Source organism: Osmerus mordax, chromosome 16 (assembly GCF_038355195.1).
Source record: "Osmerus mordax isolate fOsmMor3 chromosome 16, fOsmMor3.pri, whole genome shotgun sequence".
NCBI classification, from domain to species: domain Eukaryota; kingdom Metazoa; phylum Chordata; class Actinopteri; order Osmeriformes; family Osmeridae; genus Osmerus; species Osmerus mordax.
In genome coordinates this window covers 14,085,943-14,100,386 of record NC_090065.1, presented here as the reverse complement: position 1 = coordinate 14,100,386, position 14,444 = coordinate 14,085,943, and the positions used below count along the sequence as shown (strand labels likewise).

General features: G+C 43.7%; 2 protein-coding genes across 6 annotated transcripts; one reads left to right on the top strand and one right to left on the bottom strand.

Annotated features, from left to right (window-relative positions):
* Positions 1–139: 139 nt before the first annotated feature.
* Positions 140–6,968, bottom strand: LOC136958759 (serine/arginine-rich splicing factor 11-like). 5 transcript variants are annotated; one of them, XM_067252858.1, is made up of 12 exons: positions 6,649–6,968; positions 6,138–6,271; positions 3,670–3,785; positions 3,411–3,491; positions 3,192–3,241; positions 2,896–3,026; positions 2,703–2,781; positions 2,100–2,219; positions 1,772–1,861; positions 1,511–1,594; positions 1,133–1,340; positions 140–963 (listed from the first exon to the last, which is right to left on the bottom strand). In XM_067252858.1, exons 1-12 carry the CDS (start codon positions 6,768–6,770, stop codon positions 775–777), a joined length of 1,404 nt encoding a protein of 467 aa, XP_067108959.1. In that variant the 5' UTR covers positions 6,771–6,968; the 3' UTR covers positions 140–774. The 5 variants fall into 5 exon arrangements, with proteins under 5 accessions (XP_067108959.1, XP_067108960.1, XP_067108961.1 ...); XM_067252859.1 differs by having other exon boundaries at positions 2,100–2,207; XM_067252860.1 differs by having other exon boundaries at positions 2,100–2,204.
* A 2,303-nt stretch (positions 6,969–9,271) lies between these two features.
* rpe65a (retinoid isomerohydrolase RPE65 a) lies at positions 9,272–13,665 on the top strand. The gene is made up of 14 exons (XM_067253579.1): positions 9,272–9,282; positions 9,366–9,448; positions 9,596–9,746; positions 9,966–10,073; positions 10,236–10,377; positions 10,651–10,798; positions 10,890–10,971; positions 11,861–11,993; positions 12,370–12,509; positions 12,633–12,762; positions 12,867–12,981; positions 13,129–13,223; positions 13,317–13,428; positions 13,520–13,665. The coding sequence occupies exons 1-14, from the start codon at positions 9,272–9,274 to the stop codon at positions 13,663–13,665; spliced, it is 1,596 nt and encodes a 531-aa protein (XP_067109680.1).
* Positions 13,666–14,444: the final 779 nt, after the last annotated feature.

The following is a 14,444-nucleotide window of genomic DNA, read 5'->3' as shown; positions in this document are numbered from 1 at the left end:
TTGCTTCCCCTGTTGAGATTCTAGCATTGATTCTGTTTAATATAGTTTTGAATTTCAGACACCATCAATCATAATTATTTTAGCAGCTGAAAAGCCCAGCTCTTTGGGTCTCAAACACTGTACCAGGAGGACAGACATATCACTCAAATGGTTTTTAATTGTATAAAAATGGTAACACAATACATCATTCTTGACAATAAGGTTAAGATCTACAGAACATTGTGACTGTGTGGGAGAAAAGCTAGAAAGCACCACAACAATCAAACCACTTGCTGGACGGGCTGCGGACATGAGCACGTACAGCACAGGACAGAGAAGTCATTGAGCTGACCACACATGCATGGAAAACCCCACAGCAAACTGCCATTTTTGACCACCATATAATCTAAAAGAAAAAGGGAACATTAACATCTTGCAATTTAGCAGTGAAATCAATTTGCTTCTAACCAGCAATCTCTCAAACACCAACAAATAATATAAGATACATATTGCATTACCAAGACATAAGCTTATGCTAAAAAATACAAAGGTTGCACATAAAAAGAAAAAAAAAGGTAACCTTTTAATATAAAATTACAGAATATACCCTTTCACATATCTGTTCAGCAAATACGTCAAAATAATCATGTACACAACATTCACAGACAGGGACATAACTATAGGAGGCGGAGACATTCACCAATTTGATCGGTTTTTCTATCAGATGAGAGATTGAGATTAATGGATGGCGTTAGGTTAAAGCATGTTTCGGGGTGGGTGTGGGGCGCGGCCAGCTCATTCGCTGACGTCCATGTCTTCCTCGTGGTGATCGTCCCCGTTGACCTTGGCCTCCTTCGCTGGGGGACCTGTGCCGTTGCCCTCTACGGAGTTAGGAGACATGCCGGAATCATCCGAGTCCTTCTTCTCCTCCCTCTCCTTCTCGCTGTCGTAGCCTTGCTCCTCTTCATCATAATCCCTTGTAACCTGTGGAGAAAGACAAGTTAGCGTCAGGTTCCTGATTTCTTTCGTTGCCGCGGAGCATTTGTGATCTTCTTGGCGACAGCTGATCGCGAGCCACGTTCGCGAGAAATTCAAAAGCTGCGATGAAAAGGAGATCCATCTGTTATGAGCATCCCGCGTCACGTTCACCAACCTTTACGTCTCCCTTCTCGCCGTCAGATTTCCTCTCGCGCTCCCTCTCGCGCTCGCGCTCCCTCTCCCTCTCTCGCTCCTTCTCCTTGTCTTTGCTCTTCTTCTTCTTGCTGGTGGAGCGTTCCCTCTCCTCCCGGCTGCGGTCTTTCTCGCTCCTGCGCTCGCGCTCCTTCTCTCTCTCCTTGTCCCTCTTCTTCTCCTTCTTATGCCTGCGGCAGGAGAGGGGACAGAGGGCGGGGGGTTCACAGAGCTAGCATCTATTTATTCTCAAGCTACATGAAATGGGGACCACGTGTACGGAAAGGGGGGGGGGTAAACATTTCCAGAGATACCGACATCCGCTCCTGTAAACCCTTCCGATAAACAAAAGGAGACCAACCTCCGAGGTGAGGGAGTCCTGGAGACCTTCCTCTTGGGAGACTTCTTGGGGGAGCGGCTGGCACTGCGACTCCTCCGGTGCCTCCTGTAAGTCACAAACGCAATTCCCACCGTGAGGCTGTGACCTGGGGGGGGCATCTGAGCCGCTAACCCGGTCGGAGGCCAGGCTGAGGAACGGCTTGCCGGCCCTCTTTACAGAAAGAGGCGGGCCGCCGCTAATCTGCGGCCGCCCATCTGCCCCCATGTCCCCAGCCGCACTCACCGGCTGGCGCTCCGCGACCTCCTGGTGGTGCTGTAGCTTTTCGGCGGCGTCCTCGAGCGCTTTTTCTCCCTCTCCTCCTTTTTTCTATCCCTGACAGTCAAGAAAGGGGGGAGGGGGGTTAGGCACTTGGCATGTCCAGGGAAGCATCCAGAACACAGATTAAAAAGGTATGCGTGCCCTCAATGAATGTTTGGAGGATGAGGTTATCTAACCCAGTTCTAGTAAACTAGCGCACGGGCAATAAAGACTTTATACTTTACTGTAAGAATTTACATTAGGGGGGGGGGGGGGGGGGTCGTAAAAAATTTCAAATAATCTGCTGTCTGACCTGGACTTGCTTTGGGACCTCCTGCCTCGTTCTTTAGAGTGGGACCTCCTCCTGCGTGGGCTCTTGGAGCGCCTCCGGCTGCGAGAGTGGGAGCGGCGCCTCGACCTGCTGGTGGAGCGCCTGATCACACACACGGTCGCAACACAGTCAGGGGCCGTCCCTAAATCCTACCCCAAACCCAGGCCCCGCCCCGGGTCAGGAGGGGAGGCAGGACCGTCGAAAAAATCGATTCGGATTTGAATTGCGATTCAGTCTTCTAGCGATTCACAAATTTCAAAAACAAAAAAGGTTACAAAAAAACAATTATATATATATATATATATTTATTTTTTATAACAACAAGTTTACTAAACTGCAAGAAAACTATAAATGTCAAGGTTTTGATGCATTGGGATTTTTTTCTTCAACACTTAACTGCCTATCACAGTGAAATAGAAACAAGTAACACTAAACAGCAAACTGGAATCAAGTGTAAGCATATATTGAATCGAAATTTGATGAAAAAATCGCGAATCGAATTTGTAATCGCATCGTGACCCCCACAATCGATTGGAATCGAATTGTGAGGTACCAGAAGATTCCCACCCCTGCCGGGCCGCTCACCTGTGTCTGGAGCGAGAGCGGGATCTTCTCCGTCTGGATCTGGACCGGGACCTTGAATGCTTCCTCTTGCTCTCTTTATCTGCAGGGGGAGGGGCAGATTAGGGGCACATCACAACTACGGTGCAGAACACGAGTGATCCTCCCCCCCCCCCCCCCCGACAGCCTGAATGTCAACAGAGCTGGAGCTACTTACTTCCTGGTTCGATGGCAGCAGAGATGAGTGACTGGGCCTCTCGGACTCTCTTCATGGCCTCTTCGATCTCTTTGTTGGGGTCCGGCTTCATGCACTGATTCATGTTCATCCCGGCAGTCATGTGATTCAGTCTAGAGGACGGTACACACGTCAGAGGATGATGATCCCATGACAGCTGGCTGACTTCAACCATCACTTCACTCTATACTGGCTTATATTTCATGTCAAAAGTTTTCAGGTTATAAAATATAGGTGTGTGTGTGTGTGTGTACAGCCTGAATGGATCTATAACTTACTTTGGGTCCACAGACGTCATGAACTTCAAAAGCTGGTCAGCGGCCAGAGACTGTCATTAATGTTGAGAAGACATTATACAACTAACAGTGACATTATTGACAAGCACAGCAGCACATTATCCCTGGTTGTGACTGTACACCATGGTTAATTTGATACAGTGGCAAACTCAAGGTAACAAAGATGTGAATAGTTTGAAAGTCCAGCAAGCATTCGGTCACCTGGGGATTCATGTTGCCTCCTGGAAATCCAAACGCAGCCATGGGGTCCATGTTGGGTCCACCGAATGGATTGCCTCCCATCTGCAACGCAGCAAAACACATAGGCGAGCCTGTCGTTAAGTTGGGGTTGCTGCGTATTGGAAAGCAACATTCAAGTCGGCAATGGGTTAGGAACTTCATATACTATTCCAAGCCCCACCCCCTATAGCAAAGCGCCTGGCTACAGTTACAGCCTAGGCAGCAGATGGTGTGGACGTACTGATGGATTGGCCATTGGGTTTGGAGTGGGAAGCAGACCTCCTCCTGGTAGAATCCCTGCTACGGCATTAGCTGGAGCCAGCAGTGACAAAGCCTTTGCCTCATCTGGAATAACGCCTACGGGAAAACACAAGTGTTAGAAGGAGAACTGAACTGTCGCTACACTCCAACTTGAGGAGAGACATTTTCAAATGAAAGACAAAAGAAAGAAAAGAAAAACTGAAAGAGAAACAAAATGACTTTCTCAAGGCCAAACAAAAAACACAAAAAAAAACAGACTTTTCACAACTTCATACAAAACATTTGCAGTGGTGTTACTATGGTTACCTTCAAAAGCTGCTAGATCTATGAAGAGTCCCCTTTACTCATTTAATCATTGCAGTAGAATGACTACGTAGGGGGGGGGGGGGAAGATATCACAGTATACACTACTCCAATAAACACTGCCAAGATGTTATCACCTGAACTTGTTTTTTAAGTCATGAACCAAACGTTAGCAAGCACAGCGGCTTCTCCAGTGGGGTGTGCTCTCAATTTTCATATTGATGTTTACAGAACAAGCGACTCACGGTGCCGGCTTCGCTACTAAAAGCACACAGAGAAAATCGAGATACACAAAACAAAAAGAGTTTCAGAGAAATTGGCAGCAATACTGTACAGGTTGACAGTTTCTACTTACCGGAAAGTAAATTGTCAGAGAGAAAACAACACTCAGTAAAAAATGGATACAGGTTTTCATTAAGAGCTGCACACTGTTTTTCTAAGTAGCTTACCTGTTATGGCAATTGGTCTACAACCAATGCCGATAACTTGCACCTTTTTACAGGAGTCAGTGTGGAATAATAAAAGAATCACTAATGACCTTGGTTTCCACCTTTTATAACAATGGGCTCAGGCAACTGAAAGCCCATGAATGTCTACTTTCTCTGGTAGAACGTACTGTAATTAGGATGCATTGGTTAAAAAAAATTAAAATGATCACAATTGATTTTCCCCTAACACAAATGTTGCCTTTTTCAAGAAAGGACACACACACACACACTCACAACAACATTTAGAAAAGGGCACACGGGAGAGAGAATTTAGCTGCAGGAGACAAAAGGGATGGGTGGTATTTTCAGCAGGGCCTGGCTTACAGGACTGGCAGAGCCAGGAAAAACAACTGTAAAACACAATAACAACAACAAAAAGACCACTGTTAAAGAGAGAGTACTGAACCAATGCCATGTTATGTGGAGTGGACATGTGAGACAAGTAACAAGATACAGCAACTTGTTAACACAGAAACAGACTGGTTGGCTAGGTATTGAGTGTATATTGATGATATAGTGGGTAGTCATTGACCAAATGCTGTTTTGTTTTTCCCAGGTCTCTTAAGTGGTCCACTGTGACAATTGTTCCCCAAAATACAGCCCTTAACCAGTGCCTTGGTGTGCAAATCAAACATGCCAGTGTATTTTGAGCAGCTTGTTGCTATGGGTTCTCTCTTACCATTGGGATCCAATTCATTGCGCAAAACAGACTGGACATTCCACAGTTCTGATTAAACACACTGGCTTAGACCATAACGTTACACTATATGACCATGTCATCTTGAATTCGTAATCAGACTAGATAAATGAGACCTGACAAATGATGCCTCTAACAGAGCTCATGTATTTGCATTGCAAAGCAAAGACTAAAAACACCTAGAGGAGAGAATGAGAGAAAGAGAAAGAAGAGTTGACACACAAAAGAGAGAGGGGGAGAGGGGGGACTTGAATGCTGGCTGGCCTTTTGTAATTGCCTACAGTCCCCTGTTGGCGGCTACAGGCAGAGGACCACTTTCAGCCATCAAGGAAGGGGGGCTCTGCTTTTGCCTTCTCCACTACAAAAATCACACACACAAATAACAGAGAGAAATTTAATGACGGATAGTCCGATATGGGGGAGAAAATAAAAAGAATGGTTAAACTTTTACACCATCAAGTTCACCTCTGCCTCATGAGGAGTGTCTGCCCATGGTAAAGGCGTGTTCAGGTCCCGGTCCTTAAAGAAGACTTTGGTATACTGTGATATTACTGGGAGGGATCGTTGGGCCTTGTTTTTTGAGTATGTCAAAATCAATGCATGGCACAGTTAGGTTAAAGCACACACATTGTGTGTGTGACCCATACTTGAAAAGGTTTCGTGGTGAGCAGTCGGGGAGACTAAAGACTTGATTTATGGCACCACAGTATACCAAGAGCATAGCAAAAGTCTAAGTTGAGGTGCTATCAACACCTCTCTTGATTAAAGCATATAGAGCAAGGAGAGTGACACTGATCACAAATTTAGGAATCCTTAAAATGATAAGTAGCTATATCTGAAGGAAATCAACTTCCCAAGAACACAAGCAAGACATTTTCTGTGATCAGTGTGGTTTCACTCTCCCATTAATACAGCATACAACTGATCACCACTGAAACATGGGAAACATGGGGAACGAACCTTCCGCGAAAGGGACAACTATCAACGCCCTGTCCACGAAGACAGTGTTGGTCAGATGCTGAGACACTCCTACGGACTCGGTCTCCTGAAACTTGACGAAGCAGACACGCGACGTCACCGGTAGAGGGGATTCGCTGCAGAAAATTAAAAACATTTGTATTGACAGGTTTCCAGGTTTAGCTTCACAAATACCAAAGGTTTGCTATTTAAACGGGGCCAAATGAAGCAATTTCTATAGCAGAAGACACGGAGGCGTAACTGTTAAAGCACTCAACTAATCTAGACCGCAAGATTACGATGCGCTTTCACCATTCACTGAGCTGGCACACAATAGACTGAACTCCTGGCCTAGGCCAGGCCTTGCTCTGGCCCTGCAATCCGAAACTCGTAAGCAAGCTAGCTGGCTAGCGTAGGAAATGTAATTGCCAACTCTGTTAAAAATGCACGAAAATATCGTCATAAACAGAACACCGACATTTCAAATACTAATAAATTGCAATGTATAACTTACTCTGGTGGAAATAATTTGAGTTCTTCAATGGTTCCAAGAAACCCAAACAGCATTCGCATCTGCTCGGATGTTGTGCTTGGCGACACATTGGTCACTTGAACAACGTTGGTTGTGCAATTCATTCTACCAAATAAAAAAGTTAAAATAAAGAAAAGGCTAAATGTCTATAATAGACGGAATATTCGATACTCGACGCAGTTAGTTGCCAACAATAGCTGGTTGGCTAGCTTGCTAAAAGCACAGCTCTCGGGACTGACAAAACCTAGCTAGCTAGCAATGCGTGTGGCTAGCATTACGTCAAGAATCAACGAGCATGCGCAGTATGTGAAGTGGGGATTATGTTATTGTGCAAATCTCTTAAACCCTCAACACTAGTTTATTGATTTGAATTGTGTAAATGTAACGGTTGTTAGTAAATACAATATAAATCAAATTTGGATAAGGTTTATTTGGGCATTTTCAAAGTCTACATTTAGAGTCGTGCAAGCAGACAGCAAAGTGTTTGTTTATTTGTATAATGTTTTTGTATGAAGCCACACATTGTTTCTCTGTGCATTATTTATGGAGTGAGATTTGGGACTTTTTTGAATGAAAATAAAGACTTTGAAACAGAATTTACCAAAATGATAAAATAAAACATTAGTTGTAAATGCAAGTAAAACATGTTAAGTGTAAGTGTGCGCATATTTATATTGAAACCTTGGAAAACTATTATACTGTATTACAATTTCATTCTATTGAATTTAAACCTAAACTAACCTATACAATTAATGTTAATATGTATACCTTTCAAAAAATGGTGCCAATTTACGTTTGGATAGCTCATCTTCCTGTAGGCCTATGTCGCTTGGCCAGGTTTTGCATAATGCTCCTGCGTTCCACCTAGTGGTCGTTTCTTCAACATCCATTTCCCACAACAGGTTGTGAGGAGAAAGGACAAGGTTCTGGATTCAGGCAAAACACACTGCTTCATACGGGGCTCCGGCCCAGTCTAAACCTCTGGTTATTAGATTTTGGGATCTGCAGAAAGAGATGCTTATATATTCAGATAAAAGTGGCAGCCGAGGTAAATACATTACTAAAACAGTTTTTCTATTATTTTTAACATTTTGTGTGATCAATGCCTTAAGATTGGAGTCACATTTGAAATGGACTTGGTTGCCCTGCTGTAATTGGCTATACGTTTGTATTATACTATGCTCTAATCATTCATTCTATTCTGTGCCAATTTAGGTCAAGAGTGGTTTATGTTAAGCTTTGCAAGAATGCTGTGTAGAGCCAACTTTTGTGTGTGCGTTTCAACAATAGGCTTTATATTCTCAGACTGATAATGACGTAGCACTTGTATTAGGTTCACAAAACCTTACCTTTTTTGAACTAGCATTCTTCACAAAACAACCAAGTTTTCTCTCTCTTTTGTTCATGACCCTGTTTTGATGAGAAATGTGCATTTATAAGAAAACACATAATGCCAAATGATCCTAACAAGCATTAAAATATAACCCCAAAGTTTGGTTGTAACTCTCATCATTATGTTTCAAGTAATATGTCGTGTGATTAAGGCAATGGGTCCTTTTCATTAACACTTTATGACAACTACCTTCTAAAGCCATTTTTTGATAAACGAACAGTTAATAAAATAAACACTACAGCAGAGTTTCAGATCAAACACAAAATCACATGATTATACAGTGTTAAAACCCTCCAGCAGACAAGACTCAGTGGTGTTTGTTTTCCACATAACTACAGTAGGCCTGAAAAGACTTTTGTCGTTGTAATTAGCGGAGCCCAGTAAAACATTGGTAATTAGGCTACACACACTTTTTGTCGTCACATTTTCCTTGACTTTTTCCCAAGGGAGGGAGTAACAATGGTTTTTCTGTCCACAGACCATGTCCAGAGTAATCTCAACCTGGATTATGGTTGCGTTAGATTGACAAAGGAACCTTTGGCACTTGGACCAAAGAATGTTTCATAGACTGCCAATTACCATATTAAAGTAACATCATAGTAAACCTTGTGGGAAGTCTGAAACATTTAACATCTTTGATCTGGATTGTGTTCCATATTAGAAATGTAAATTAATACATTAGAATCTTTAAATTTAAAAACTGTCCTTACTTTAGATTAACACTTATTTGAGCAATTCATTTAGTTTTTAAAGGATTACATGTCTTGGAATTCTCTTAGAGTATAAATATCTAAGACTTACATCTTACTTGCTGTAGATTCACGTTATACAAATCAACATGCTTTGTACAAAATCTTATGATTGTATCACATTTGGCATTGTTGTGTTGATGCTCACCTTAATTTATAATTTGTGATATTACAACACATAGGCCAGACAAAGTTCTAATTTGTGTACTGCTCAGCGTAATAAATCCGTTTTCACAGAGGTTGGGAATTGTGTCAATCAGCTAAAGATATTGCTACAATGGAATTCTTGTTCATGGTGTGAGATGATTGGTTGGTGGAAAGGTTTAAATTCCCTTAGGCAGTGACTCAGAACAGGCTACAAATATAAATACCCTGAACATATTCAGTGGTACAAATCTCCCAGTTCTGAACTTATTGCAGGACACCAGCGTATGTTTGTGTGCCACCACACCAAGGAGGAACTATGGTCAGCCGGTAAATGCTTTTTTCTTAATTACTGAATTATTCTTATCTGATTGGTTTGAGTGCTTAACTGGTTGTTTACAATGTGGCTGTAGATTTGAACACCCTGCTGGTAGCTATAAGAAGATCTTTGAGACATGTGAGGACCTGTCAGAGCCTGTCCCTGCGACAGTCACAGGTTTGTTGATCCACACCTATATTACATCATGTGAAGATTCATGCATATGTCTTGTAACACATGCATTTTATATTAAAAAAAAAAGGATGTCTGAAAATAGTTTATGGACTACTGGACTACTAAAGCCAGATGTGTGGGTGTGTGCAGGTCGTATTCCTTCCTTCCTAAAGGGGAGTCTCCTGCGCCTGGGCCCTGGCCTGTTTGAGGTGGCAGATGAGCCCTTCTACCACCTCTTTGATGGTCAAGCCTTGATGCACAAATTTGACTTCAAGAATGGGCAGGTCACCTACTTCCGCAAGTAAGCAGACACTTCACATGTTTGGACACTGCCTATCAGACAGTGACATGACGTGTTAGTGGCGTGTTATGGAAACCACAAAATCGATTTGTAAATCGAGCATGTTTTGTCTTCACTCAGTTTTTCTAAAATGACTCCACTGATTTACACAGCCTCTTATTCATAGCCTCTTATATATTACACAGTTCTAACGCTTCCTTGTCTTGATCTTTCTCTTAGGTTTATAAAAACAGATGCCTACGTGAGGGCTATTACAGAGAAGCGTGTTGTGATCACTGAGTTTGGAACATTCGCTTATCCAGATCCCTGCAAAAACATTTTTTCCAGGTTTGTCACATGTTGATTATGTCATTTGGTTATTTTCTATTGTAATGATCCACGGCACACTATATTTGCTCATTTAATTCTTTAAGTTCCAATTCTCAGCTGTAATTTTTTTAAATGTATTTGATTAATTCTTGCATATGCGTGTTTTCTGCGTATGTGCAGGTTTTTCTCTTACTTCAAGGGTGTTGAAGTGACAGACAATTGCCTGGTGAACGTTTACCCCATTGGAGAAGATTACTATGCTGTCACTGAAACCAATTACATCACTAAAGTCAACACTGACACCTTGGAAACCCTGAAGAAGGTCATGTCCTATTACCTAAAGAGAGCTATGCACAGATATTGTATTTCTTTACTCACTCGTCCAGATTAAATCTCCGTTCACCTGTCTTAAAACATAAAGCAATGAACTTCTGATCTCTTTGTTGATGTTCTATTATGAGATGGAAGACTGAGAAAGGAATTCATTCCATGCAAACTGAATGGACATGACATTTTTGGCGTATTGTAGAGGGACTGTTCATCTTTCAGTTGTCTGGCTAGCCTGTTCACTTGCCAACCTTCCTACCATACACAGGTGGACTTGTGTAACTATGTTAACATCAATGGAGTGACAGCCCACCCGCACATTGAGAGAGATGGGACAGTGTACAACATCGGCAACTGCATGGGCAAAGGAGCGTCACTGGCCTACAACATTGTCCGAATGCCCCCTACACAGCCAGGTGGGTTGTCCCTCAAACACGAAATCTAGAGCGGAATTCTCTGGGACACCAAGGTCGCTAACCTGTACCCTGATTGGGAATGTTTCCTCAGACAAGTCTGACTGCATTGAGAAGTCCAAGGTGGTGGTGCAGTTTCCAAGTGCTGAGAGGTTCAAGCCCTCCTATGTGCACAGGTACAGTTTGTGGCTCCTCGAGTTTCAAGTTTATTGCCATTAAAATGACAGGTGCAGACACAATGACATTCTTTGGTCCAGCTCCTCTTAAACCCCTAGCACCCTATCTAAACCGCTAATAAATAATCTAAACCTCAAAGAATCATTCCTAACCTATATGAGCTACTATACTTAACGACAATAAATATAATAGGCTATGAATAAGAGTTTACAAAATTAGACTAACACAGAATAATTCACCTGACAACTGAAAATAACCTAAACTGAGAATATTAACTAATAACTAAGAATAACCTAACAATACGTACATTTAAATGGAGGTAAGTATCTTGTTCGGTCAGATGGGTCAGTTCAGCGGGAACAGCTGGAGCAGGAAGAGGCAGACACCTCAGGGGGTGGGTGACAGGGGGAAGGGGTGACAGGGGGAAGGGGTGACAGGGTAACAGGGTAGGGGGTTGTCCGGTGTCAGGGGTTTAGTCCTGACAGGGGTGGCCGATGGACTGCTGATCGTTGAATATGTGCACCGCCTGGTGGACGAAGCTGTTGTGGAGCCTGTTTGTTCTCGTCATGATGCTCCACCATCTGGAGTCTCTCTCTGGTAGGCGGTGGGCCAGATGACAGGCGGGGTGAGGGGTGTCTGTGGTGAAGGAGGTGGCTCTGCTGCAGCAGTGTGGGGTGTAGAGGTCCCTGACGGCCGCTAGCTCTGCACCGATGACCTTCTGCACTGAAGTAGAGCCTTCCTATCCTGAGCGTGGTGTAACTGTACCACGCTGTGATGCCTCTGGTCAGGACACGTTCAACGATACAGCAGTGGACGTTCACAAGAATCTGTGTGTACCTCAATAGTCTTTTCAGGGCTGCAGTGTTGAACGTCATGTGTTTCTTTCAGCTTTGGCATGTCGGACAACTACTTTGTCTTTGTGGAGACCCCTGTGAAAATCAACCTGCTCAAGTTCCTAAGTGCCTGGAGCATCCGTGGCTCCAACTACATGGACTGCTTTGAGTCCAATGAGACCCTTGGGGTAAGCACCATGGTTTGATGTGTAACCTGAGACCCAGCTATTTCTTTATTCTCCACCGTGGAGGACATTGGTTTCAGGTTAGCACATTTGGCATCCATCCATGCATGCCACTGCCTTCACTTCTGATCACTCAAATAATCTAGTTGACTGCTGTTAGTGTTGTTATTGTTTTCCTTGCAACAATTTCTTTTCACCTTAAACACTTCTGCTATATTGAAAACCTACATCTGTAACAGTTGTTCTCTAGGTTTCAGTAGGATGAAGTTGACAGTGGATAGATGGTGACATTACATATAGGAATCCCCATAATACATTACATGGCATAACTATCATGTGATTTAATGTTATGCTGTTTAACGTTTGAAAATTCTCCCAGACATGGTTTCACATCGCTAAGAAAGACCCTGGAGAGTACATCGATCACAAGTTCAGGGGCGCTGCCATCAACGTCTTCCATCACATCAACACTTACGAGGACCAAGGCTTCGTCGTTTTTGACTTGTGCACATGGAAAGGGTAAGTGGATGAAGTTTGCGCCTTCCCATTGACTTTAATGAAGTAAATATATAGATAGATAAATAGCGTGCATTGATTTGATTAACAACAACACAACCTTCCTTTGTTCCTGATGCTCTGCAGGTTTGAGTTTGTGTACAACTACCTGTGGCTGTCTAATCTGAGAGCCAATTGGGACGAGGTGAAGAAGGCGGCCATGATGGCACCTCAGCCTGAGGTGCGCAGATACGTCATCCCGCTGGACATCCACAAGGTAAGGTTGAAACCTCAGGAACAGCGGCACCCAGGAATCATCCACCGACGGCCACTGATGACGTTCTCCTCTTCACGCATGTGCACTCTGGGGGTTGTTGACAGGAGGAGCAGGGGAAGAACCTCATCAGCCTGCCGTACACCACGGCCACAGCAGTGATGCGCGCTGATGGGACCATCTGGCTGGAGCCTGAGGTTCTGTTTTCTGGGCCTCGCCAAGGTGAGAACACGCGTACCGTCACGGAAGCTCATCCACTTCCACAAAATGAGCTGTGATCCCATGACTACCTGTTGCATTAGACGTGGCTACAGTCTTTCATGATGGCAGACAGGTATTTGAGATTACTGTTGCTATGTCTTCTGGTAGCCTTTGAGTTCCCCCAGATCAACTATGGGAAGTATGGCGGAAAGAACTACTCCTATGCCTACGCACTGGGCCTCAACCACTTCATCCCTGACAGGGTAAGCTACAGAAAGGGTGTGATCGTGAAAATGAAACGAGCCCTTCAAATCAATCGTCAGGCCTTGGTGACCTTCGGTTTTGCCTGCTTGTAGATCTGCAAGCTGAACGTGAAGACCAAGGAGACCTGGGTGTGGCAGGAGCCGGACTCCTACCCCTCCGAGCCCTTGTTCGTGCCCAACCCAGATGCTGTCGACGAGGACGACGGTATGTCATACTCCTGCTAGGGAAGGCTGCTGGACTGTCATATGGGTGTTGGGTGTGGATTTCTGACCCAAGGCCGGTACTGTTCTCACAGGTGTCCTGCTGACCATTGTTGTCGCCCCCGGCGCTGCCAGACCAGGGTACATGCTGATCCTCAACGCCAAGGACCTGTCAGAGATCGCCAGGGCAGAAGTGGAGTGCAGCATGCCTGTTACCTTCCACGGAATGTACAAACCATAGAAATGTACCGTGGAAGCGACAGGAAACCTGGCTGTTCTCAGGGTGAAAGTGTAGTCATTCCAGGGCAGTCAGAATACCAAGCTTGCAAAAAAAATACAAAATACGAGTGAATAAGGATCTGGACTCACAGGATCAGGATAGCTACAACAAGCCATAAAGAGTGCATTGATGCCAAAATGTGTTACTAGCTATTTTGTTTAAATGAAGCCTGCTTAAATTTAGGGCTTTGGTATGTACCCCTTGTGATTTCTCAGTGACCCTACTGTGTTAAAAACAATGCTTCACTCACAGCCAGAATGGCGTGCTATTCATGGAAATCAGTGCATGGGTTCACATGCTGTGCTCTTTAAGTACTGGAATAATAAAAACATCGAATCAACACAACACCCTTTTCATTGAAAGTTTGTCCGTTATGCAGATGCAATCAAGATTTGAAAAAATACTAATACAATGACTTGCTTTCTCATGGTGAATGTTTTTTTTTTTAGATGGTCACATAGATTTGTTTCACCATAAAAAATCTGATTATGTTTCCACTTGAATAAGGGGAGGCCTTGAGGCCCCTAGCCCTGTATTTCATAGTGTTGCTTCAGGGTAACATACTCTTTTCCCCCCAGTATGACAAACTTACAAAAGACAGTCACCAATTAAAAATGCTCTTTGTAAAAGAAAGGAAGTAAAGGAAACCAATAGTGTGCTTACATTTGATCACATGACCTGTCCCTCCTTTTTTTTAAACCCCTTTCCTTAACATTTAGCATTCACGGCAGCCATGTTTT

What these genes read in the sequence shown, in the direction of transcription:
- LOC136958759 (XM_067252858.1), bottom strand. Translation starts at nt 6,770, where the DNA reads ATGAATTGCACAACCAACGTTGTTCAAGTGACCAATGTGTCGCCAAGC. An exon ending in ATGACGTCTGTGGACCCAAA is followed by an intron (nt 3,027 to 3,191) that starts GTAAGTTATAGA and finishes ACCGTCCTCTAG; the next exon opens with ACTGAATCACATGACTGCCG. An exon ending in AGGACTCCCTCACCTCGGAG is followed by an intron (nt 1,341 to 1,510) that starts GTTGGTCTCCTT and finishes CTCCTGCCGCAG; the next exon opens with GCATAAGAAGGAGAAGAAGA.
- rpe65a (XM_067253579.1), top strand. An exon ending in TGTCCCTGCGACAGTCACAG is followed by an intron (nt 9,449 to 9,595) that starts GTTTGTTGATCC and finishes GGGTGTGTGCAG; the next exon opens with GTCGTATTCCTTCCTTCCTA. An exon ending in TGCTGTCGACGAGGACGACG is followed by an intron (nt 13,429 to 13,519) that starts GTATGTCATACT and finishes CTGTTCTCACAG; the next exon opens with GTGTCCTGCTGACCATTGTT.